This window comes from Diceros bicornis, chromosome 7 (genome assembly GCF_020826845.1).
Source record: "Diceros bicornis minor isolate mBicDic1 chromosome 7, mDicBic1.mat.cur, whole genome shotgun sequence".
Lineage (NCBI taxonomy): Eukaryota > Metazoa > Chordata > Mammalia > Perissodactyla > Rhinocerotidae > Diceros > Diceros bicornis.
In genome coordinates, this window is record NC_080746.1 from 78,060,452 (window position 1) to 78,087,497 (window position 27,046).

The following is a 27,046-nucleotide window of genomic DNA, read 5'->3' on the forward strand; positions in this document are numbered from 1 at the left end:
TAGGTCAGCCCACTGCTCCAAAATTTTAAAGCAGGCTAGAGGTTGCGCTTAATATATGGAGAAGTTTAGGGTCCTGGAGGAGGGGTGTCCCTTAGGTGGGCGAGACCTGGCATTGGAGCAGAGTAGAAAAGAAAAGTTTAATGATTCTCTCTTGTCTGGGGATTAGGGAAGCAACGCAGAAATATATAAAAAGGGCTGCAAAATGGAGTCAGAAGACACGTCTCTGCCACTTGCTGGAGGTGGGATCTTGGTCAACTCACCTATCTTCCACAAACCAGACATTCCTTATCTTTAAATGAAGCTATTCAAGTCTACCCAGTGGGTTATTATGAATATGAAATGTCATCATGTGCGTGGACACGTTGGCAAATGTTGACGCTCAGACTTTAGTGTGTAGGTTTCTGAGCTGCCTTTGTCTAAGAGAAATGCCTTAAAGAGAGGCCGAGGGAAGGGAAACACTTTATGAGCTCAAGCTGTGTACTTAGGCAAGTTCCATGTATTCTTTCACTACTCCTTGCTGAACCTTACAAGGTGAGTGTATTACCACTGTGTTACAGATGAGGCAACTCAAGGATGAAGCAAGGAAGCCGAGTTATCCAAGGTCCCACAGAGGCTACGTGGCGGAGCTGGCATTCAGACACTTTCTGGGCTGAGATAGATGGGTGGGGCTGAGAGGCAGTGGTGCATCGTGGTTGGCGCTAGACAGATCTGAGTTTGAATTCCAGCTATAACACTTAGTAGGAAGCTTATTCACTCTTTGTACCTCATCTATAAAATGGAGATAGCAATACTGACATCACTAGGCTGCTGACTGCTGTGAGGACTAAATTAGGTAGTATATTTCAAGTCCTTAGCTTGACATCTAGCATACAGCAAAAATTAAAAAATGTTTGGATATTGGCTGGATGGACCTAGATTGGAGTGGCTGGGAGCCCTATAGACTCTGCCCAATTTTTAAGAAAAGAAAGTTAGAACTGACCACTAACCGTGCCACCAAACGTGGCTCGCAACCCCTGCTCACCTGCCCTTTGCCCTCCTGCTGGACCACAGCCATATCCAGCTGTGGCACCAACGCCCTCATGGCGTGGTGGTTACTGGCATAGCTTGGTAGTCCCCCATCCTCCAGGCCCCAGCTATGTTCCAAATAAACTAACAATTGTCATGTGGCGTGTTCTGTTTTAATAGCTTAACATGTGTCAGTTGATTTAATCTTCATGCTATCCCCATGGGGTAGATGCAGTCTTAATCTCATTTTACAGATGAGGAAGCTGATGTACAGAGAGGTTAACTTGTCCAAGGTCACACATCAGGGAGGTGGTGAAGCTGGAATCTGAACCAAACAGGTTGCAGGGCCTGAGCTCTTAACCGCTACCCTACACTCTCCCCTCCTGGGAAGATCAAGTCCCTGAGGAGGAACTCTCTGTCCTGCTCCAGGTTGTTCCAACCCTGTGATGTCTCCTGAGAGCGCCCACTTTTCTTAGTTCTCTGAACTGAACAACTGACTGGTTCCCATTCATTTATGATTGTGTTTTTATTACTTGACTCTTAGTCCCATTGTGGGTAGAAGATGTGTCTTAGTTTTGTGTTCATAGTGTCTGGTTCAGAGGCATGCTCAATTAAGGGTTTTAAAGGTAAAGAATGAATGAGTAAATGAATGAGTGGATGGACTGGTGGTTCGCAGAGGGCAGGGGCAAGGACCTCTCTCGTGTCTTTTATAAGAACCTGGAGAGCAGGGCTGGCCCCGTGGCTTAGCGGTTAAGTGCGTGAGCTCCACTGCTGGCGGCCCGGGTTCGGATCCCGGGCGCATACTGACGCACCGCTTCTCCAGCCATGCTGAGGCCACGTCCCACATACAGCAACTAGAAGGATGTGCAGCTATGACATACAACTATCTACTGGGGCTTTGGGGAAAAAAAAAAGGAGGAGGATTGGCAATAGATGTTTGCTCAGAGCCGGTCTTCCTCAGCAAAAAGAGGAAGATTAGCATGGATGTTAGCTCAGGGCTGATCTTCCTCACAAAAAAAAAAAAAAAGAACCTGGAGAGCATCCCGTGCTGGGAACAATGTCCTCGCCTGTATGCAACAACCCATTGTGTACACACAACGTCATGCACTGTGTGGTGGGCATGCCCTTGGAGTTCTCAGACTCTTGACAGTCAATGTGGATTAAGATGACACCTGAGGAGCCTTGACTGTCAGTTTTTCTTGAAACACACCTCAACTCCATCAGCCCGAGCTGTCTTGGGCAGGGGGTTCAGGTCAAAATGCCCCAGCAGACTGTTCTGGGACCTGCCTAGTCCCCTCCACTAAGGAAGGGAGTGGAATTCCATGGGAAGCCAGGCCTGGTTGAGGCTGGCTGGACAGATAGTCTGTTGTCCTCACCGATTTTAAGAGAGACAAATATGTGATTAAAAGCAAGGTGATTGGTGCTTATTTTCGTCTTTTGTGAGATGGCCTTTTCTTGTTTCTCCCCTGTTTCTATAAAGTGCTCTTATATTTTAGCATACAATTTGTTGTCTTTTCCATATTTTCTCATTCTCAGAGAAGATTTGGAAAATTGAGATCTGGGGAAAGAAGAAAAATTTCACATCTCCCAATTGCTGACATTTCGATTGAAGGCCATAGCTATCTTTCTGCTATGCATCACTAAATAAATCTTATATATACCTGATGTGATGCTGTACATACAACTGTGTGCCCGTTTGACCGTAGTGCCTAGGCATATCCTGTGGTATTCTAATGCCTTGGATATCATTATGTTATCCTCCATAACTTCCATTGGCTGTATAGTCTAGTTTACTTAACCATTCCCTACTGTTGGATAGCTTTTTTGCTATACAATGCAGTCTTCTTTTTTTTATTGAGTTGTGTTGACATATAACATTATATTAGTGTCAATACCTCCTTTACACCTTTTGACCTCCTTCACCCATTTCTCCCATCTGCCCTACCTCTGGCAACCAGCAATCTGTTCTCTTTACCTGAGTTTTTTTAAAGTATCAAACTTTTTTTGGTGTCCATGTATAAGTGAGACCAAATGATATTTGTCTTTCTCTGAGTTATTTCACTTAGCATAATGCCCTCAAGTTATAATTTCTCCCCCCAGTTTCATTGAGATATAATCATGTGTAACAGTGCGTTAGTTTATGGTGTACGACATAATGATCTGATATATGCATATGTTGCAAAATGATCACCACAATATGTCTAGTTAATGTCCATCACCATACAAATTTTGTTTTCTTGTGGTGAGAACTTTTAAGATCTACTCTCTTGGGGCCGGCCTGGTGGCATAGCGGTTAAGTTCACGTGCTACACTTCGGCAGCCCGGGGTTCAGGGGTTCAGATCCTGGGCGTGGACCCATGCACTGCTTATCAAGCCCTGCTGTGGCAGGCGTCTCACGTATAAAGTAGAGGAGGATGGGCACAGATGTGAGCTCAGGGCCAATCTTCCTCACCAAAAAAAAAAAAATCTACTCTCTTAGCAGCTTTCAAATATACAATATAGCATTGTTAACTATAGTCATCATGCTGTACATTACATCCCCAGGACTTATTTATTTTATAACTGGAAGTTTGTAACTTTTGATCCTCCCTGGCCTGTTTCACCCACTCCCTGCCTCAGGTAGCCACAGTCTGTTCTCTGAATCTATGAGTATTTTTTATTTTTATTTTGTTTATTTTTTTTTGTGAGGAAGATCAGCCCTGTGCTAACATCTGCCAATCCTCCTCTTTTTTTTTGCTGAGGAAGACTGACCATGGGCTAACATCCATGCCCATCTTCCTCCACTTTAAATGGGACGCCACCACAGCATGGCTTGCCAAGCAGTGCGTTGGTGTGCGCCCGGGATCTGAACCGGCGAACCCTGGGCCACCACAGTGGAGTGCATGCACTTAACCGCTTGCGCCACTGGGCCGGCCCCTATGAGTTTTTATTTTAATTAAAAAAACTTTTTTTAGATTCCACATATAAGTGAGATCGTATGGTATTTGTCTTTGTCTGAGTTATTTTACTTAGCATAATGCCCTCAAGGTCATTTTCCCCCTGAGTTTTATTGAGATGTGATTGACATATATTAGTTTAAGATGTATAACATAATTATTCAATATATATATACACTGTGAAATGATCAACACAAGATGTCTAGTTAACATCCATCACCACACCTAGTTACAAAAATTTCTTTTCCTGTGTTGAGAACTTTTGAGATCTACTCTTAGCAACTTTCAAACTGTTAACTATAGTCACCATGTTGTACATTATATCCCCAAAACTTATTTATCTTACAAGATAGTTTTAACTATCTTATAACTTATACAGTGCAGTCTTAAACATATTAAAAAAATTTTCACCAGTCTTTTCCTTTCTGTTTTCCTGTCCTGTGATTCAGATAGAGCTGACATCCATACTTTACCTCTGTCTTTATCCTAAGGTGTCCACTGAGACGGGGTGGAGGGATGAGGTAGAGACTTGATCACTGGTGGGTTGCAGTGTGAGTGTGGGGAGACAGCCTGAGAGGAGGAGTGGTCACAGTTTGCTAACTTCTTAGTGACAAGGGATACATGGATTTTCCTTATGTATTTTAAACGTTTATAAGAAGAGCTCAGCTGTCTCACCAACAGTGCCTGTCTAATTAGTAAAATTATGTGGGCACTGGAATCTCTTTTGAGTGTGTCACATAGTAATTACAAAAAATTGATTAATACCATGTGTCGTAGAATTCCCTAGGTTTCGTCCCCTAGTGGAGGAGTTGGGGATGCTCAGCTGGCTTTATTGTTCCTTAGGCAGCTCATCATTTTAATGTACTTCTCAACAGGTTGGGGTTACAGTTGAGTGTCTTTGGTAAGCCTCCTTTGTTATATTGTGTTCCAGACTTAGTGAAGATACGTTAATTAATTATTAATGCAAGAAACATTTGTTGAGGTTCTGCCACGTGCCAGGCACCGTGCAGATGTGGGGTATGTGTTGGTAAACAATTCCTCATGGAACTTACAGTCTAGTGGGCATGATAGCCGTTAATGAAATGATTACATACATAAAGCTTTCATTATGAAAAATACAATGAAAGCAAAATGCAGGGAACCCGAGCTGGCTTGGAATGGCCAGAGAAAGCTGGCCTGAAGGAGTGACAATTAAGCTGGTGCCCAAAGGAGAGGGAAAGAAGAGAGAGGTCGCTGCAGATGGGAATGCACCAAGGTGGGGAGGGACACAGCCCTGGAAAGAAGGGGAAGGAGGCTTGTGTGGCTGGAGTGCAGTGGCAGGCGGGTGGGAGAGGGGAAAGAGAGGAGGATGAAGGAGTAAGCAGGGGAGCCAGGTGAACGCCACGGAGTGTCGTGATCGACTCTGCTGGGGCAAGAGTCAATGTTCTCTCCACTCACTTGCTGTGTGACCTTGGGCAAGCCATAAAACTTCTCTGTGCCTCAGTTTCTTCACCTGTAAAATGGGGGGGGGGGGAGATGTTGATATTTAGTTCATAGGGCTTGTACAAATAGATTCTTGATAAATATTTCCTGAGTGAATACAGCATCAGGCACTGGGTACGTGATGTGACTTGTCCCTTTTCCTCGTGCACCAAGCTCTGAGATCGTGTGAACACATTGGTGACCAGCAGACGTGGCTGAGTGAAGAGTGTAGCCTGTGGAAGCAGCCTGCCAGGTTGGAATCTCAGCACCATGGCTTGCCAGCCCAGCGTCTTTTAGAAAATGATGGAAATTCTGTAAGCCTTAGTTTTCTCATCTGTAAATTTGGAAAAATAATAAAGGCTACTCCTAAGGTTATTGTGAGATGATGTGTCTGTGGCAGTTAGCCCTGCGCTCAGTGCCGTAATAAGCCGTCCACGTTTGCTTTTTATCATTCTGGCTTCTGGAGCTCATGGAGGTTTAATGGGATGTTATCGTGAACCTGTTAGTGGAGAGAGCATCCCTTACACAAGAAGTGGGAGTCTCCTGGTGTCTCCACTACTTTCTCCTTGTGATTTCTGCTTCTTTGAATGCTGCTTGGATCAATAACATCTGATAGTCTCAAAGAAGAGCCGCAGGATCTAACAGTGGGACACATGTCCCCTCCCTCCCTACGGCGGGAATTGCCCTCTGGACAGTTGGCAGTTCTGAATTGGCAAATTTCCTCTGTACTCAGAAATGACAAGCCAACTGCCATTTCAAATGAGCAAGTGTTGCTTTACCTTCTGGGGCCAATCTTACCACGAGCTTACATAGGACTCGGGCTACAAGAGTGTGCCATGTCTTGAGTTTCTTGGTGTAAACATGCTGTAATTGCTAAGATGTCAAGTAAATTCTCTATCAGTCAAGGCTGAGGCTGGCTGGTGTGTTTGTTTTGTCATGTTTCCGGCTGCTGCTGTTTTTGCTCCCTTGATTCACTGATCGGTGGAGAGTTCCCTCTGATATTAGGTTGACTAGATGCTTTACTGCTGGACTTGTAGTGAGAGAGATGCTTGCAGAGAAAGAAAAATGCCAGGATAATGGAAAACACGTGGGTGCTCACATCCGCACAGCGATCCTGAAATGAATGCCTCCTTCTTCTCTCTCCTGCCTGGTAAATGCTTACTCATCTTTTTCGACTCAGGCTCAAAGATACATCATCCACGATGTCATTCTCGCCCCCGTGGGCCCCCTCCTTCTTCCGTGCGTTGCCCTATTCTACCTGTTGTCACCAGGTTCCTGTCTTGCTTATGCAGCTATCCTCAAAGGGAAAAACTCTATTTTTACTGTCATTTCCTGCATGCCCAGCACAGTGCCTGGCACAGAGGAAACACAAGTGTACGTTTGTTGGCAATGTGAGTCACCAGCCTCCTCACCCTGTAAGGCAGAGAAAATGGAAGTGAAGTGGCTTCTATATTAGGCAGAGAAGAGTGTGAATATCATCACTTAATTTCTTGACATCTCCAATCTCCTCCCTCCACCTAACACTTTTTTATGATGCTTAATCATCACATTAGCATTTTTAGTCTTTCTTTGAAACTGACTGAGCCACTTCATCCCAGGAAAGAAAAAGCACTTAACCCTTGCTGCTGAGTTAGCACTTCTCAACCAGATCATGCAAAACCTCAGAGTATCTGGAACAACATCCCTTTTTGGTCTTTTTTAAAATATAAAATGTTCACCATAAGTGGTTCTTGTGTGGGAAATGACCTTGATGCAATGGTAGCCTGCCAGAACACTCCCAGAGGTCACAAAACAAAAGCCTCCCAAACAGACCAAATTCAGATGCTTGAATCACGTGGCTTATTAAATCAATCTCAAATATCCGGGAGGAAGCAAGGAAAAGAGATGAGGTAGGCTAACTCACTTAGGATAGGGTGTAAGTGGGGCTGGGGGAGGATGGGTGACCTCATTGGATTATTCAGTCTTTCTCTTTCTGCCCCATCAGCTTTCTCACTGATGCTGTGGTTACGTGGTCGGGAGCTGAAGTTATAAAAATGGGGTTCAGCAGATGGGGGTACCTGGAGCCAGTGTGCTTCGTCTATTGGAGAAACTCGGGGGCAAGGACCCCTGGCCACAGCTGTAGGTCACCAGTTACTTTGGGGAGCAGTGAAGAGTTTTATTAGCACTTCTCGGGGTTCCTGTGGGCCCAAATGGAGGGGAATGGGTGTCGGATTTAGGGATGACATAGCTGTCATTCTGAAGGGGGCAGGATTTGGTACTCCCACCCCATTCTATTTATAACTAACAGTCTTGTTCACTCCTTTTTGTCTGTGTGCAACACACTTACGTTCCATTTATTCCATCTATGTGTCACAGGTTTCTAATTTGCTCTCTATATTTAACACTTCCTGTGAGCTTTATCCATTCCACTTGCTTTTCTTGTTCTCTCTAGCAGAATTGAATATTCTCAAATAATACAGCAAACACACATTAAGGTGGTTGAATATGGAAGTTCAGTAAATACAGGTTCTCATGAATTGGTTTCCATTGGTTACTCTTTTAACTCCAGGAAAAAAGCAGGCTCCTGCAAAGTAGGCGACATATCGCTATTTTCAGTAATTGACAACTTTATGTTATGTTGATTTGGAAAATCAGCAGAGGAGAAAAATCGTAGAATCTGGGTGTTTTATAGATGGAAAATACCTCAGTACTCTCTTTTGCTCTGTGGCTAGGGGCAGGGTAAAGTGATTAACAGAAACAATATGTTGATGCTAGGAAAGAACTTGGAGATCATGGACTTCAATCCTCTCAATTTTCAGATGTGATGTGTGAGGCTCAGAGAGGTAAAGTGTCTTATCCAAGGTCACACAGCTACCTAGCTGCAAAACTCAGAGTTGTCTTCAGTTCCTTAACACCTAGTCCAGTGTTCTTGCCTCTATATTGTAAGAAGTGGGATTACTTTCCCATGTTCTTTTAGCAGCTGAATTATGGTAAACATTTACTTGAAAGAGCTTTTCTGAAAATGAGAACGCACGTAAAGTCTCAATGTATCAAAATAGATGGTTTTTTGCGTTTCACGCTGGTGAGTTCTTTACTTCAATGTGCCAATCATTTACAAAGAGAAATAAGAAAAGCTGGCAAAAGCAATGTTCAGTTTTCTAGGAGGGTTGGGTGAGCAGAAGCATGGTCGGATTGGATTAGACTGTTAGGTGGGGTGTCCTATAAATAGGAGGGGCTCAGTTGGCACTAGACATCATTTTCTTTAATTTGATAGCCATTGACACTTGAAATACTCATTTATCTCCTACTTTTCCAAAAGGTATTGTATTGTTTTCTGACGGTAATATTTGTGGTTACTTAAAGTAACAAGATAAATGACAAAAATAAATGGGAAACGAATTAACTAATTCAATACCTCTTTATTGGCTGCCTGCTTTATGCCACGCACTGAGAACTGTGAGTACAACAATGAATGAATACGTATGCCTGCCCTCATGTGGCTTATAGTCAGGTGGGGAAAGAAAGGAAAGAAGGTAAGAAACGTTGAACAGGATTATGATAAGTGATATAAGGAAATAATAAACTGATTATAATAATATATTAAGTTGTATGGAGACAGAGTGGTGTGTTAGACGTTAATGGAGAGCCTGCTTTGGAGGGCGTGACCAGGAAGTTACATTTGCAGTGAGAGCTGAAGGAGAAGGACGACCCAGGACCAGGCATGTGAAGAGGGGGCAGAGGGAAGAGTGCAAAGGCCCTGAGGCAGGAGTGAGCTTGGGACGCTCCTGTAGAAACCAAGAAGAGTATGAAGTTGGGTGGGAGAGGTGGGCAAGAGTCAGTCTGTGTGGTGATCTTGCAGGCCATGCCAAAGAGCCTGGCTTTTATCCTGGGAGCACTGGAAAGCCACTGGAGGGTTTTAAGCAAGAGAATGAAATGATTCTGACTTAGGCTTTAGCAAGAGCACTTTGGCTGCTGTGTGGAGAATGCAAAAGAGAAGGCAAGATGGAAGCAGGGAAACCAGTTAGGAAGCTATTGGAGGGCCCTAGGGAGAGATGATGGCAGCCTGGACAGGAGTTTTAAGAGTGGAGTTGGGAAGAAGTGGACAGATTCCAGACATGGGAGCCCTCATGATTGGCCCTTGGATTGGATATGGAGGGTGGAAGAAAGGGAAGAATCGAGGACAATTTCCAGTTTTTTGGCTTGAGGAACTGGGTGGTTCCATTTACTGAGTCTGGGAACCCTAGGGGGAAATAGAGGGCTGGGGAGAGAAGGAGAGCTCTGCTGTGGACGTATACAATTTGAAATGCTTAATACAGTCATATGGAGATGTTAAGAAGGATATTGCGTACGAGTCTGCTTGAGGGAGAGGTTGGGCTTGCAGACTAAATTTGGGGGTCATTGGCCATGGGACTGGCTGATATCACCCAAGGAGTATATTGAGTGAGAGGTGAGGACACCCATAACCAATATGATATTCATACTCTTTCCCCCAATGGGCTCTGCTGATCAGTCATGGCCCTCTTTTCGCTGGGCATGAGCTTCAGAATCCTCTGAGCCTTCTCGGCAGCCATTACCCATCAGTGGATTCCTGGTTGATGAATAAAGAAGGAAATAGCAAAAAGGTAAAAAGTAAACATATAACTTAATCTTGAGAGCCAAATGCTTTTTCTGGCACTAAATTCTAGGCAGAATTTATTATGAGGCTCTTTGCCTAGCAGTAATGATAATAAAAATAATTTTAAACGTTTGCTAGTGATCTGTAGTTTACAAAGTGGTTTGTTCGTACATTTAATAGGTTTTGAATATCATCCTGGAAAGTCTTTGGCTGGGATTTAGTAGAAGGTGTAGAAGCATTCCCTAAGTGGCTATCTCTTATCTCAGCCCCTGACAAAAGCTGACAGCATACCACTTAGCAGTAAAATGGTGAAGGCCTTTCTTTGGGCAGAAAAGCAAATGTCGTCCGGGTAGGTTTTATCCTGGTCGCGGTCCAGGTAGAGTGCTCTGCCTGGGTTGGGCCTCCATGGTAGAGGACCGACCTTGTGTCCTACCATTCATAGCCTAGACTTTTGCCGCTGGAAGACTGTAGTGTTCTTTTCTGTGCGGTAACCTCGAAACAGCAAATTATAGAAGGCTGAGCTGGGGAGGCCCTGAGAAATCACCTAGGCCACCTCCTCATTTTGCAGACGAGAAGGCTGAGGCCCAGGTTAGGAATTCAGGATTTCTTTTTGTTAGAAGCCATTCTTTAGGATGAGGTTCTTCAAGGCCCATATTCAAGTCTGTGATGTTGCTTGGGCAATGCAGCCTTTGAAGTTTTATATTTTTCCAAAGACTCCTCATGCAGTCCTGGAGAAAAACCCAAGTCGTTATCATACAGTCAGAGGATGTGGTTGGGGTATGAGAGAAGGCCATCAAACATGCCTTTGGTGTTTTTGTCATTTTCTGAATAGTTTTCTCGAAGTCTGCTCCCTTGATGCCCACTTTCTGATTCCAGGAAGTGTAGCGTAAAATAATGAGATAACGTCCAGTTTCTCATGACGAGTGGAAGTCTGAGTATGAAATGATGGATGTCTCTCATTATACGGGTGTTGCAGAAACAAAGATTCTTGTCCAGGAGCAGGACTAGCTGGACTCTCACACCTCTAGGCCTGCTGAATTGGCTTCAACTTTAATAAATATTTCATGAGGAAAGTCACCCACTGCATGTCTACAGAGAAATTCCAGACACACTTGTGGATCACGAGCATGCCTTGTATTTTTTCTTTAAGCAAAAGCAGAGTTGTCTGGTGTTATTAGCGCTAGTAAATCTCTGCTGGCGAGGACAAGTTTCCCTGGATGCGTTGTAGGGAGGAAGAAACTCAGTCCATGGGAAAAGTGAAAATGGAGCCTGCAGAGTGGCATTGGGATCCTTCTAGACTCAGGGTTCTCCAAATTTAGGACCCCATTTATCTGACTGCTCGCTCACCTTATTTAGAGGAATGTAATCTGTTTGCAGCAGGCCAGATTGCTCAGTGTCCCGTCAAAATTCCTGTCAGACAAAGCACTGGCTGGCCAGTTGTGAACTTGTCAAAGTGACAAGTGGACACAGTGACAGGTGACAGTTCTGGGTTTTGCGTTGAGTGGATGCAGCTGTGTGGTGGGTGGCCCCTGAAACTGAAAACTGTTGACAAGAGGGGGAAGATGAAAAATGTAACCTGGATCCTTTGGACCTCACATTTATAACTCTGCATCTTTTCTCCTCTTCTCTCTCCTTTTTCCTTCTGTATTTCTTCTCTTTCCTTCTTTGTCCTTGCTCTTCTCTACTCTCTCCTCCTGTTTCTTCTGCTCTTTCTTCCTGACTCCTAGATGTAGAGAGAGAGATCCATGCAGCCCCGCATGTGAGTGAGAAATTAATCCAGCTGTTCCGGAATAAGAGTGAATTCACCTTTTTGGCGGCTGTACAGCAGAAGCCATCAACTTCAGGAGTGATACTGTCCATTCGAGAACTGGAACACAGGTAAGAAAGCTCTTTCTGCTTCTGAAAATCTACTCAGAATGAATGGGCTACACAAAATTCCTTGGAATTTAGAGGCAGTAGCTCCAAGAAAACATTCAGCTAGCTGAGGCCTGGATCCTGTTGAACACATTAGTGAATTTACTTTGTGTTAGGAATTTACTTTGGGCAAAGTGGCTCTCTTGTTTGCTCTCCAAGGACCACTCGTGTCTTTCTCACCTATCTGGTATCTTCTGGTAGACTTGGCTCGTATGCAGTCATGAGCCACTAACGACATTTTGGTCAACAATGGACCACATACAATGGTGGTCCCATAAGGTTAGTACCATGTAGCCTAGGTGTGTAGTAGGCTACACCATCCAGGTTTGTGTAAGTACACTCTGTGATGTTCACACAACAACGAAGTTGCCCAAGGACACATTTCTCAGAACACGTCCTTGTCATTATGTGAAGCAAGACTGTAAAACTACATTTTATCCATCACATTTAGGTCATAAAGCAAGGTAACTAGTTATATTTAACAACAACCTTCAACAAACGTTTATTTTGTGTTTATTTTATGCAGGCACTGTGCTTGACGCTGGGAATATTAAGGTGAATAATACAGAATTTTTATTCTAAGGATCACATCAGCTAGTAGGGAAGATGGACAGATATCATGAAGTATTGTAGACGCAATGCTAGAAATTTGTGTTTAGGGAGTAAAGGTGATAATGGTCAATTCCACTAAGGGTTGTGATAAGCCAAGAAAGGCTTCAGAAGGGATGATGGTTGTATAAGGAATAACAGTACTATATACAAAAATATATGTATGTGATCATCATGTAAAGGAAATTTAGTTTTATCCTGATTTCTTGAAAGACCAAAAAATCATGAATAGATGTTAAGTTTTATTAAATACCTCTCCAGAGTACCTTTTGAGATAACTGTTTTTTTCCCCTTTCATCTATTAACATAATTAATTACATTAATAGAGTCCATAATGTTGAACTATTTTGAAATACTTAAACTTACATTTACTAATGTTTTATTTAGGGTTTTTGCATCAATATTAATAACAATAATAATAAAAATAGTAGTAACTATCTTAAGCACTGATAAATGCTGGGCATTGTTCTAAACACTTTACACTAAATTCATTAAACACTGCGATGTTTTCACTCATTAATAAGTGAGATACAGTAGGTTTTTCTGTGTTCATGGTTAATTCAAGTCTTTTTGAATTTTTTTTTGTGCTCTAGACTGGTTTAAATATATAGGCAATACCTCCTTTATAAATGTTTCTGATAGAATTAGCCTGAAAAGAATATGGGCTGATAATTTGTTTTTAGGGAGGCTGGGAAGCCCCTTATTACCGAAAATGTTCATTTTCCATCTGTTTTATGGTATAGTTCTATTAATTTTAAACTCTTCTTTGGATCAAATTATGTTTTGTCGAAATCATATTTCATTGAGATCTTTTTTTGGGAAAATAGTTGAACATTATATTCTCTCAATAAAATTTTATATTTGTGGTTACATCTTCTTTAATTTATAATGTGAAATATATGTATTTCCTTTTTCTTTTCTTGGCCAGGCTCATCCTGGGATTGTGTAATTTATTGGCCTTTTTAATGAAACAATTCTTACTTTTATCGATCAAGTCTACTATTTTTCATTTTAAATTCATTGATTTCTGCTTCTTTCTTCCTTTTTGATTACTTTGGTATTTTTACTAGCTTTTTGGATGTTTATTTCATTCGTTTTTAGTATTTTCTGTTTACTATTAAAATCACTAAGGGCTTTATATTTTCTTGTGATTATTGCTTTGAATACAGACCATTGGTATTGCTATTTAGTGTTTTCATTTTCTGTACTTGTCTGTAGTTCTTTATTTCTTTTTTTTTAAGAGATTATTTCTTATTTATTTATTTATTTATTTTCCCCCAAAGCCCCAGTAGATAGTTGTATGTCATAGCTGCACATCCTTCTAGTCGCTGTATGTGGGACGCGGCCTCAGCATGGCTGGAGAAGCGGTGCGTCAGTGCGCGCCCGGGATCCGAACCCGGGCCGCCAGCAGCAGAGCGCATGCACTTAACCGCTAAGCCACGGGGCCAGCCCCGTAGTTCTTTATTTCAGTTTGACTTCTTCTTTGACCCAAATTAGAAGAGTGTTTAAAAATCTCAAAGTGATTAAATTAAAAAATACTTGATGGGTACCTTCTGGTTTTGTTGTTAATTGAAGACATAAAATATACACTGTAAGATTTATAGATTTTTGAAATTGCTGAAATTTTTCCTGGTGACTTTGTACATGCTCAATATTTTTCTTTTTGGATGGCACATTTTAAAAAGATGGGTAGTTTTTGCATGTGTGTAGATATATACAGATACAACTTTACATGTAACACTTTTCTATTGTGTTATTCAACTTCTATGTGTTTTTGTTTATTTTCTAATTCAACTATGGTATTCTGAGATGGGTAGATTCTACTATGATTAGACTTCTGTCCTGTTCTCCTTAAATAGGTTTAAGGGCCAGGCCTGGAAATGTCATGTATTACCTGTACCACATTTCATTGACCAGTACTGGGAAATTCTGTCCAGCTGTGTGCCAAGAATGAGAGAATATGAATGGTGGAATAACTAGGCAGTCTCTGTCTTGATTGTTTGGAATGTTTCCAATTTAGTCTGTGCCCAAATATACGAAAGTAGCATAGGGAAGAGATTACATCACGTAGGGTTTTTTTTTTTTTTTTCCAAGTAGTACTCTTGGGCATATAGTATACATTCAATATTTATTGAACAGATATAAATAGATGATTATTTTTCTCCATCTGTTGTTAGGGCTGCTCAGAAATTTCATGGCTCGTTTCAAAGGTTCACATGGAATATATTGTCCCAGGCATAGATACTGCCCTGGCTGTACTACCTATGGAGGCTGCACAGGAGAGTGAAAAGGGCAAAGGTGTTGGTAGCTGGAGACTGAGATGAATAATACCTTGGGATTTGTGAGGATTAGAGGTATCTGTAAAACACCTAGCATAGTTCTTGGCATATAATAGGAACCCAATAAAAAAAAGCCATTGTAGTTTAAATAAATTGAATTAAAAAAATGCCATGATGATGATGATGATGATGATGATGATGATGTTTAGGTGGAAATTTGATGCTAAGGGAAAACGGGATGCTGAGTGACCAGAGAAGCAAATAGTCACTTTTCTCAAGTTCAACGTCTGAGGAAAAACACTGTATATAACCTGAACCTTCTGGTAGCGTTCAATTTCCAGTCCGAAGTCACCTTTGCTGATGAAGCACGATGGGGGAATAGCATTCTGGATCTGAACACTCTCCCTAGCCATCGTGTGCACCACGGAAAGTAATCATCCAACTGCCTTTTCCAAAGCTGTCAGCCAGAAAAACTGCATTTACTGTTTTGGAAACCACTGTTTCTAATTTCTGCAAGGCTTCCGGCTACTCTTAGGCAAGGCTGTTATTGAATTAATGGCAGAAGAGTTCATTCAGTGGCTGAGTTTCCTTCTAGCCACAGGCAGGCATCACTCTCACCCGGTGGGGATACAGCAGCCAGAGGTGATCATTTGGGAGGCTGTGATTCCTTAAACCAGGAGTGAACTTCTTGGCACAGCAATATCTGGAAAATCCCTAGGTGGCTGAGCCAATTGAGTTCCCATGAATGTCTTAAGTGAGTAGATAAAATGAAATGAAAAACTTAAATATAAAGACGACTGAAATGTACCTAGAGATAGCAATTGAAATAGACTCTTTTATATAATGGAATGGGCACTCCATTATTAATTCTAATCTATATTTCTAATTCGATGGATTCCTATTTTTTTACAATACACTACATTGGAAGAGCAACAAAGATGAATCTGTCTTGCTGAACTATCTTAATGGGCATTGCAGATTTAATGTTTATTTTTCCTGATTCAAGTGTGGTAATATAGGGCTTTGTTAAAATAGAAAGCTTAATTAATGTAGATTAAATCTAATTGAACATTCTGCCAGTATATGCAACTCTATAAGATATAATGGTAAATCTTCTGTTTTTCAATTTTATTCCTAAATTATAGATAAAATTGAATCTAAGCATAATTAGATAGGGAGCTGAAAGCTAGAGGTCTAAGAAACATCTTCCTGTGGAGCACTTTGATGAGGCGATGAAGAGGACATTTTTGGGTTCATAAGAAAGCATCTCCTTTTTTTAAACAAAAATTTTGTATTTCGAAAGATACTCTTCAGTTTTCTAGTTCTTGCGGTGGGAAGAACTTTCCACTTCCGATGCCCGATAGATGTGGGTTCAATGCCTTATTCTGTCAATTACCAGACATGTAAACTTCTGCAATTGCTTTTAATTGACTTCGCTTCTGTGTCCTTCCATGTCAAGTGAGGGCATTGTGTCTACATCCTGGGTTGTTGGGAGGATTCAGCAGGAGCGTTCAGGCGAATGGCTCCTCACACATCTCGTACATCATGGCGCTCAACAGACGTCGTTTCCCTTCCTCTCCTCACAGCTTCTTTTGATATTTCCTAATTCCTCCCCCAATTCTTCAGAAGAGAAAAAGGCTGATATTGGGATCTTCTCACCGTTTGAAATAGTAATTGGGTTTTCACATCAAGAGATTGTTATAAATAATCCAAAATAATGGGTTGTCCTAATGGAATGCATTCTGTAATTTCTCAGCAGCAAATTTACCTTTCTAATTATGGATGATTTAAGCTAATATTTAAATTATTTTGTCCTTTGAGATAATTTATTGAAGAACATCAGATTGGAGGGTAGGAGGTGAGGGGGAGAAATTCCAGAAGAGTGTTACATGATTTGGTGAAGCTAGCCCAAGAAAAAACTTTTTCTTTGGGTGATTAACAGTACATTTCCAGAAATTGAATCTCTTATATAAACTTAAAGTTTCTTTCCTCGAAGAGACATAGTATAAGGCTTATACTATTTAAAAAGTAGACTTTCAATTGTTAAATTGCTTACATTTGTGAAGGAAGGAGCAAAGTTCAAGCTGGAATCTTGCCCTAATGCAGATCTGTTCATGCTGCTTTTGCAGTAGACAGATGGGTCTCCACATTCCAAACCAGAGGAGAGGCTTCGGATTCAGAACTGTGCTCCAGGAGCCTGCAAGCTTCCTTATCAACAGCAGTCAGGACACGTTCATGAAAACCTACCCTATACCACATGTGGTACTGGATGCTGGGCTATAATTGTGAAGCTACAGTGGTAGAGATAGTCCATTAAAGAAACACCACAACATATGGTTAGTGCTCTGGTAGGAGGAATACAGGGAGCATAGAGCAGGGTACCTTGCCTTGCCCAAAAGGAGGTGGAAAGTCTTCCCACCAAGAGTTATGCTTAATAGGCAAAATGGAATAAGTAGAAATCAGCCAGGAGAAGATGAATGGAAGAGGGTTCTGGATGCAGCATGAGTGAAGGGGTGAGAGATGAGAGATCATGGTGCATTAAAGGAACTGAAGAAAAATTCAATGTTATTGGAGAGTGGGGAGAGCATAGGTAGGGAAGAAGGGACAAGGTGGGCCAAGAACTGAACCTGGAGAGCCAGGCAAGAGGCCTGATTGGGAATGGCTTAATAAGCAACACACAGGGGTTTAGCCTTTATTCCAAGGGCAATTGGGAGCCATAGAAGGGATTTAAGTGCACGTGTGGCATGATTAGATTTATGTGTTAGAAAGATCACACTGGCTGCTTAGTGGAGAATGGGATGGAAGGGGCAGAAATGGAGATGGAAGGCCGGTTAGGAGGTTGCTGCAGCTATCTAGAATCTAGGCTCTAGCTAAGAGGACGAGTCCTGGACTCGGTCAGATGATGGTGGTGCAGATGGAGAGAAGTTGATTAACAGAGAATTAGGAGGTAGAGTGAACTGGTTGTAGTTCTAGGTGGGCTGTTGGGGTTGGAGAGGAAGGAGTCAGGTGTGGTGCCCAGGATTCTAGCTCCAGTTCTGGGAGCACTGTCCATGAGCAGGCAGGGCGGGGTGGTGGATTTTTTTATCCTTGTGTTATGCGTGTCACATAGTGTAGTTCCTTGAATTTACTTTGTTCAAGTTTTTAGTTGAATAAACTAACAAAAATATAGAAAATCCGGAAAGGGTAATAATTGATGGGAGGTATTCTCTGGTAAATGGGCTCACTTGCTTCTGGATGGAGGCTTGCTCTTGAAGAAGGAAACAGCTAAAAGTGAAAACGTGCATCATCTAGAGTTGCTTCCAAATGCTAGGAGAAAGACACCTGGAATCTGGGTTTCTATCATTTTTATCTTTACACCTAGCAGTGTGTAGACACAGCTTCAAGGGAATGTTTAAAGGCTGCACTGTGCATTAGAAAGTAGTAATTTTCAGATAGAAATGAAAATGAATGGAATGATCTCATGTCAAGAGAATGAGGAGGTTTTTCAGGAACACACTAATTAAATAAAATTTAAATCTTTGTCAGAAGAAATGAAGCTGTGCAGATGACTTTTGACCTTAATTGAAGACAAGAAGTATCATCACAATAGAGTATAATGTTTTGGGCAAATTGCTCATGCTTGTAGATGTGCATATTAGATTTTGGATTGCTTAGTGTTTGAGAAATGGCAAGACGGCAAATGTAGCCATTAACCTTTACTTTTTTAGTAAAAAAGTCACAATTTCATTAATATTTATGCATAAAATCATTTAAGTTCAATGGAATTCTCCTAGAGAATTTAAAACACTAACTTCTTTGACTTCCTTTGGAATTAGTAATTATGAAACACTTGCATACCTGCGTAATATGTATTGACTCAATTGGTTCTGTGGAGAGAAATGTGGACAGATGAGTCCTGTCACTTATGAAAGATAGTTTTAATCCCCTGACTTGCTGAGTTCTGGGCGGAAGGCACCCCAGAGAGTCAATCTATTGAGGGTGGTGCAATGGCAAGGATGCTGGGCCCGGAGTCCGAAGAAATGGGCTCAAGTCTCTGCTCTGTCGATGAGTATTCAGGAGATCCTAGGCAGGCCCCTCCCTGTACCTCAGTTTACTTCTCTGTCACATTGGAATTCTTTCATTATTCATCAGATACTAATCTGTGGGCAGAAGCATTGGCAGATTCTTCAGTGGTGAAGATGGCATGCGAGTGGCATGTCTTCAGAGAGCTTGCATTCTGATGGGGCAAGTAAGATGATAAATATGGTTAAAATTAAACCTAATGATAAATGTCATGGAGGCAAATAAAACAGAAAGACAAGTGATATATCAGTGGAAAAGAGGGTCCAGAGAAGGTTCTATGAGGATGGGACACTTGAATGAATCAAAGAGCCAGCTATGAGAAAATCAGAAAGATGATGCCCCAGGCAGAGGAGACAGTAAGTACAATGGTCCTGTAGCAGGATCCAGCCTAGTGTGCTCAGGGGATAGATTGAGGGCTGGTGTATATGGAGCTTTGTAAATTGTGGGTGAGGAGAGGGAGTGGTCCTAGATGAGGAGATGCTAACAGTAATAGCTGCCTTGACAATTTCACAGTGTGAGAGAGAGTGCTTCATAACTGACAAAGTGTGATATTTACACAGGTCCTACCATTTCAGGTCCAAAATCACTTATTGAGCACCAGCTATATGCAAAGAAAGTTTACTCATCCATGAGAACTGTTCCTTGGAAATAAAAATAATTTCATAATTTGTGTAACTACAACAATTACATAATATTTTTCTAAAGCAAATGAATAAACTCAGTATTTGTTGTTGTTGTTGTTTAGATTCTCCCCCTTACACACACTTTTAATTGATGGAGTTAGTTGCCAATAATCATGGCCTGGTAGGAGTGAGTTGTCAGTTCACCATCTGAAGAATTGACAGTTCATCTGGAGACCGCCAGACGAGGTTCTTCTCACCAGTAAAGCCTTTTCTGAGAGGTGGAAGGTCTCATTCCCAAGAAGATGGACATGACACAGAGGTGGAGAAGTATGTGGCGTGTGGGAGTGAGGGACTTGGAAGAGGACATACCTTGTGGCTGGAAGGCAGCTTGCAGGGAGAGCTGGGGCGGTGACATTGGTAGGCCACCAACAAAAGGCAGCCTCGTGGGATCTGCTGAGGAGCGCGGACTTTGTATTACAGGGTAAAGGTAGAAACCACAGGCTTGTCGTTGGCTTGCAGAGCTGCTTTACTTGGCTCACATCCTAACAGCCCCCACAGTATTTTCCCATGAAAATTATTTTTAAAAAAATCATGAATTAGCTGCCCACGTTTAAAAATTGAGTGTTTTGGCTTAAAAATCCAGCTTTCTAGCTTCTCATGAAAAACAGTACATGCCTTCTTCAGATTGCCCCAGTCCTTAGCTCTCTCGATTGTCTTCCTACCACTGTGAGGCCACGTGTTGGTTGCTGTTGTTGTTTATATTAATGTGCAGTTAGGAGAAAGGTGAAATTCTTGTACCCATGTTTTCATTAAAAGAAGAAAACTAAAGAAACTTAAAGGGCTGCTTTCTTCAAACTCTTAGTGCACTTAGTCATGTGAGATGCCTGGCTGGCGCCTGTGGCCACTGGAGTTTGGGAGTCCCCTCTGCCGGGATTGGGGTGCTGGTGAAACAGAGTTACATGCTGAGAGAGCTGCTGTAGGGACAGTTCTTAGGTGGCTGTGCAGAGGATGCATTTGCCATGCTGGCAGTTTTGTTGCTAATTAGAGGAGCAGGCCAGTTCAGGAATCATGGTTTGGAATAGGTGCTCTTCAAATTGACAAAGGGTGAAAAAAAGCAAGGGCAGAGATGGAAGTAGCTAAAAGCTCCCTGGATTCAACACAGCATACCTTTCAAGCAGGATTTATTTCTGAAGCTGCATTAGATTGTTTTCCACAAATCACTCCAAGGACATTTCATTTTCCTACGGCCATGGTGGCCACGCTTTCTGAAGTCAGAGTTTGGAAATAGATAGTCTGCTAGGGAATTCTAGGGTGACTTCAGGGGTAATTCTTAGTTTGGAAGTTCCTGAAATCATGGAATGTGTTAATGACAAAGTGGGAATAGGGCAATGAATTACCCTAGAATAATTGTCTTTGGAAATCTGAACTGTGTAGTTGTTGGTTTAGCAAAACTGGCTCTGTAGAAACAGTTAGAAGGTATGCATGATGAGGTTAAATGGGACAGTGGAAATCACCATCGCTGGCCCGTTTATATTCTTTCGTTCTGCCCTGATTTGATTTTGAGTCCTCAGCTCTCGGCTGGGAATATGGAATAATTTATCTCTTTCTGGATATTTTCTATTTAGTGTTTTGACTTTATCTTGATTCAAACCAACAAGAAGTGGGAATGCTCCATAGCCATTTCCAGCATTCAAAACATGATCATGTACTTTTTAAAAGAGCGTATAAATTCATTGGGTGCTTTTTGACTTCAGCATTCTTCACAGAAGAATCTTAGGCTAGAAACTGGGGCTGTTGGTCTGGCTACCCTTACGTGGTGACAACTTTGCACTTCAGACTGAATTTGCACTTCACTTGAGACAGTGAAAGGGGAGCAAAATGGATCGATACCTAGAAAGTGCCAGATTTTGACCTTTATTATCTCATTTTGTCATCACAACCAAGATAAAATAGGTATTATTTTTCCATCTTTGAGATCAGGAAACTGCTCTTTGGAGAGGTTGAGTAATTCATCCAAGGTCATGCAGATAGAAAGTGGCAGAGCCAGAAAGCAAAGCCAAGTGTAAAGAATTTGAAATAGACCCAGAGGGACCCAGTGTGTTATCTTTAAATATCATTGTTCATCTCTTACCTCTGGTATTCCTTCATATGACTAAGTACAGTTTTGCTGATTGGACGTGTAGAGGTGGATGTAATTCTGGTCTGACTCAGGGCATACATCACTGATTAGCATGGGAGTTCCCCAAATAGGTTCCAAGGACTACTGGGCCTGCGAGATAGACTTGGTAAAACAAGAGTTATGGGGTTAAATAAACTTGAGAAAGATGGCACACTCTCTCTCTTTCTTGGAGAGTCACAATAAATGCTAGCATATTAAAGGCTCTTTAAATTCATGTAATAAAGCACTAGGCACTATATTAAGCACTTCCAATGCATCCTTGCATTGAATCCTTACAAAACAGTGACGTGGGTTCTATTGTTATCCCCACTTCTTGGATGAGGAAAGTGTAGATTGTCGGTTGCTTTGTCGCAGGTCGCCCAGCTGGTAAAATGATGGGGCTGGGAGTCAAACCCAGGCGTCTAGCTCCTCAGCACATTTTCTTTCTACCAGTGTATTGTGTTGGTTCCTTAAACTTGCGTACTGTAGCATTTCCCGAACTTGTTTTTATAAAGCAGTGCTTTGGGGAGTATTATTTAACACCATTTAGTTGAACTAGCATTCTAACAAACACTGGGACCTGCGCATGTACATTGATTCAGGGCCGCGCAGGGTTCTGGGTGCAGAAAGCAGCGATTGGGCAGCCTGGGAGAGTCGTGGGACCCGGGGGAGTGGAATAGGTGAGGGTGTCAGGGAACTAGCAGGAAGAGGCCACATGAGGCTTGATGGAGTTGAACAGTTAAAGTGTCTCATTAGTCATTGGCGCTTGCACTTTGCCTTCCGTGGTTGGCAATGAGATGCCCGCTGGGAAAGTCTGTTGTTCAGATGCTCTGAAGGTGTCCAGCCCAGCCAGGCTTTGGTGGCACACTGAGGGCAACGCCTGGGGCTCTCTCCACCTGTCAAGGTTCGGAGGCAGGAAGAGGGGCTGGAAAAGCGCAATATCTGCTTATAAATTGTCAATGATACTTTTTAAATTGTTAGTTTCAGATGAGGGTGAGATAAATCACTCCTGAGGTGTCTAGTCAATGAAAAATACAACTCATGGGCTTTTTTGATGTCAAATTTCTTTCCTTTAAGCCAGTGTGGATCCCAGAAATGGGTGGATTGGCTGGTAAAACTCAGACACTTTAAACTTGAGGAAAGTCACGAGAATTTATAAGCATCTTTTCCCACTTCTTTTTGCAGAGGCTATGAAATGTGGTAAGTACAGCAACTCCAGGGGTTCAAAGTAACTTCACTTTTCATTTTTCAGAGTGCCTTGGAGACTCTAAGAGTTGTTTACTGTAGCTGTATGGTACCTCAGGGACGAAGAGATAATCCACCTGATCCCTTGAGCTCCTTCCCAGCAAACTGTTTAGGAAGATCTGTAGTGGGTGTTATTGGAGGGGGAGAGGGTGAGATGAGGTTCTCAATTCAGACTGTAGTAGCAATGGAACTTGAACCCTCTCACAGTATTGAATGCTGTTTTGATGGCCCAGGAGTTCTGGCTACAGGAGTTTTGAACAACCTTTTTCAGTGGTGACTCTCGGTACTCTGTAGTTTTTAGAAGCCTAGAATAATTGCTGATTCCTGTGCTTGGAGAACAGTGATGTTTCTGAATAAGGCCTGATGTAAGGTAGCCACAGGTGTATACAGAACTTAGGGGGACAATCCTTTCCTGAGAAAGATTAGTGGAAGACAGCCAGTGCTGCGTGCCCGTGTGTGCCCGTGGCCAGGTCGGGGTCTGCTCTCTGTTCTTCTCTTCTTAGAAAAGTTATTAAGCACCTTTTTAAACCAGATGCTGTGTTAGTTGGTGGGAAGGTTGAGATGTGCCTTTGGGGAGACGGACCCATCAACAATTACAGCACACTGGATAAGTGTTATAAAGGGGTGAGTCATGTCATGTTGTTCTTTTGCCCAGCATCCTTCGATTGCTTCCTCACTGATTCAGGACACAATCCACAGGGTTTACTGTGGCTACAAGTCTCTCTGATCTGGCTGCTGCCTGCCCCTCTGATCTCGTCTCCTGCCCCTCCTACATTGTTACTCAGCTCAGCCACAATGGCCTCTCTGCTGTTTCATAAAAGTGTCCAGCTCCCTCTTGCCTCTGTCCCAAGGCTGCGTGTATTTCCCTTGTCTAAGAGCACCCTTCCCCTGCAGGACTCACTCTCACTTCATTCAGAAGTCCTTCCCCATGCTCACACCTTATTAGAGAAGCTTTCTCTGACAGCCCTATCTAAACTAGCCCCTCCTTGCCCCTGCCAGGCTGCATCCCCATCACCCTGTGCTTTATCATCATCTTACAAGGTATATATTTACTTATCCCCACCCCCCCCCTTCCATTAGACAAGCAACTCAAGTGCAGAAACTTCAGTTGTGTTGTTTGCTGCTATATCCTGAGCACCTTGAACAGTGCCTGGCACCTCGCAGGTGCCCAGTCAATACTTATTAAATGAATAAATGAGGAGAAAGTCCTGTTGAAAGACAACATGCCTCTAGCATACAGATTACTAGCTAGATCATTTCTGGGAGAGTTTACCATTGAGCATCTTGTTCTCAGGCTCCCATACTACAGTGAGATGTGTCAAGTGCCTGGCTGAGCTTAAGTGTGATTATGATGAGGTTGGGGAAGGGGTGGATATATTCATCTTCTGCAATGAGTGTTATCAGCTTATAACTAGCTCCTTCTAGGAAGTACACAGGGGTTTCACATGCTGGCAGAGGGATTGTAAAACATCTTGAATTGATTGTAGGGTAATAATGTCCGTCTCCAAAAGGACTTGTTATGATTGTAGAATGTCCAACTGTTTTCATACATTTAAAACTCAGGATGAAGTTAGATCTCCACTTGGGGCTTCTTCTCAGTCTGACACTTGGAATTTTAATTGAGCCTCAGTAGCTAGATCTTTAAAATGAGATAATGTTCAAACATTGTAATTAAATTTTTAAAAAGGGCAGCAATAACTTACATACCAACAGGCTCAGCCTGCATTCTGCAGTGATTCATGTATTGTTTAGTCGGAATATCAGGGCTGCTCTCTTGTTCATTTGCATGTTGCTGGGGAACACTTGCTTAACAAATGAGGATGAGCCATCAGAAAGCTCTTAAATACCTGCAGAGGTGAGCAGAGGGCCTCTCTCTAGATCCCCCTAGGTAGGCAGTCATAGTCGGTCCAGTTCTTTTCTGTTTTCCTTTTTTCTTTTTTTAAAAACCACTTTATTGAGATATGGTTGAAATACAGAAAGCTGTGCATATTTAACAGGTACAACTTGATGAGTTTTGGGACGAGTATTCGCCTGTGAAACCATCATTACATCAATGCCATAAACATATCCATCACCTCCAAAAGTTTCCTCCTGCCATCTTTATTTATTATTATTATTATTTTGTGTTTGTATGATATGAACGCTTAACATAAGATCTACACTCTTAGCAAGTTAAGTATACAGTACAGTACTGTTAACTCTAGGCTCTGTGCTGTACTGATCTTTTCTTCTAAGAGGCTTATGCCAAAGGTATTGAAGTGTTTAATCAGACGACTGTGTTGAGTCAGGTTCATGGTGGGCCCATGGGTGGCCCCAAGTCAGAACTGCGAGAACCAAAACAAGCTGGGAATGGCTGGGAGCAGACGATGAGTCGGCAGTTGAGGCTAGACAAGGGATCAGGGAACATAGACAAGTTGGATTATGAGGCAGAGTAGTGGGTTAGAAGCCGAGTAGAAAGACTCCAGGGGACATGCAGAAGTTGAAGAGGTCAAGGTCAAGAGAATGGCTTGGTAAACTGGCATAGTAAGGACTCGGAGCACTTGGGTAATGGACACCAAGCCCTCACAGAAAGAAATCAAATAGACAATATAGCAGACGTAAGCCATTAGCAACAGGGTAATTTCGTCTTCTATCCTCAGGCCCTAGCAGGGCATAACATGGTGTAAATGTTAATTGAATTAATGAGAAACTTTTTCCTCTGAGATAGGAAGCCTTTTTGCTAGGTCAAGAGTCACCCTTAGGGCAGGTCTGCCCAGGGTCCGCAGCTGTGGATGGTGAAGCACCTCAGAGGGGTGTAAATGGATTCATCTGTTTAAAATGGGAATTGTGAAGCTGGGTTTTCATGTGACAGTTCACTGGTGTCAGGAGTCCTGGCCGTCTTCGCAGTCCTTCACGTGGATGCTGGAGCTGAGTCTTCAAGGGTGGGTTTGAGTTACTAGGTATCTAGGAGGGGAAGAATATTCCAGGTAGAAGGAATAGTGGTGACAAACACAGGGTGGGAAGGTAATGGTTGGAGATGAAGCCGGAAGGGTGGCAGTAGTCAGATAGGAATCCTGTGTGCTTGGCTTTGTTTGAAGAGCTTGGACTTGAATGATATATGCTGAGTGAATGAATGAGCTTTGCATGTAGGCAATGGAGAGTAAAGGGTCCAGTTTGCAGTGTGCAGAATGGTCCCTGGAGGTGTGTCTAAGGTCCTTGGCCTGGAAAGCTGAGGAGAAGCTCTGCCCAGCGCCGTGAGCTGTAACAGAACTGAAGGAAGAACAGAAGGAACACAATGCACTATTGGGAGAAAACACTTGATCTGGGAGGGGAAGCAGCAGCAGGGATGCTGGAAGGGCCCCAAGGAAGTACTGAGGTCTTTTCTGCTCACACCCCCACATCCACATGGACTTCAGGCCACAGAAGACATGGGTGAATATTTTAGTTACACTAGGAGCTTTTAAAATACAGATTTTAGGAATTGTTATGAATCCGAATTTTGGGATTTTTGTCCAGGAATCACAGTTTTAATGAAATTTCCAGGCGATTCTAATGCAAGCATTCTGTGGACAAGTGTGTGGGAAGCATGTGTGCAAGGCATTTCCAACTATGCCTTATGCTGTCTCTCGACAAGGCCAGAGAGAGGAAACAGCCATCCTACCAGGGCTGGAAGGCAAGCCAAAGCTCATGGAAATCCCCCAGAAATTTCCCTGCACCTGCCATGAGGAATCTGTACTGATCAGAATACAGGTTTGGCTGCTGAAACAAAGACCAACGTAACGGTGGTTTAAATAAGACGAGTTTAATTCTCTCTCGTGCGGCACTTTGAATGTAGGTAGTCCACAGTGTGTGTGTGACATCACAGGGTTGGGAACTGGGCTCTTCTGTATTGTGGCCCTGCAATCTCTAGGGCATTGCCCTCTGCCTCGTGGTTCAGGATGATTCACTAAACCAGTATGAAGGAGATCAGAAGTGGAGAGCATGCTCCTCGCATCTTAATGTAACTTTCACTCGCATCCTAATGGCCAGAACTTGATTACATGACCAAACTAGCTGCAAGGAAGGTGGGCAATGTGGCCTTTATCCTGGGCAGCCATGTGCCCCACTAAGATTCTATTACTAAAGGAAGGAGTGGAGAGTGCACACTGGGGGACAGCCAGCATTCTCTGCCTCCAGCAGTC

At 42.6% G+C, this 27,046-nt stretch overlaps 1 protein-coding gene across 3 annotated transcripts in view; it reads left to right on the forward strand.

The window, feature by feature from the left end:
- The window catches only part of NELL1 (neural EGFL like 1), a 778,808-nt gene that overhangs the window by 64,452 nt on the left and 687,310 nt on the right, over positions 1-27,046 (forward strand). For all 3 annotated transcript variants that reach the window (XM_058546145.1, XM_058546147.1, XM_058546146.1), the window contains exon 3: positions 11,724-11,874. In XM_058546145.1, coding sequence (XP_058402128.1) covers positions 11,724-11,874 — 151 coding nt within the window. The remainder of the gene's footprint in view (positions 1-11,723; positions 11,875-27,046) is intronic.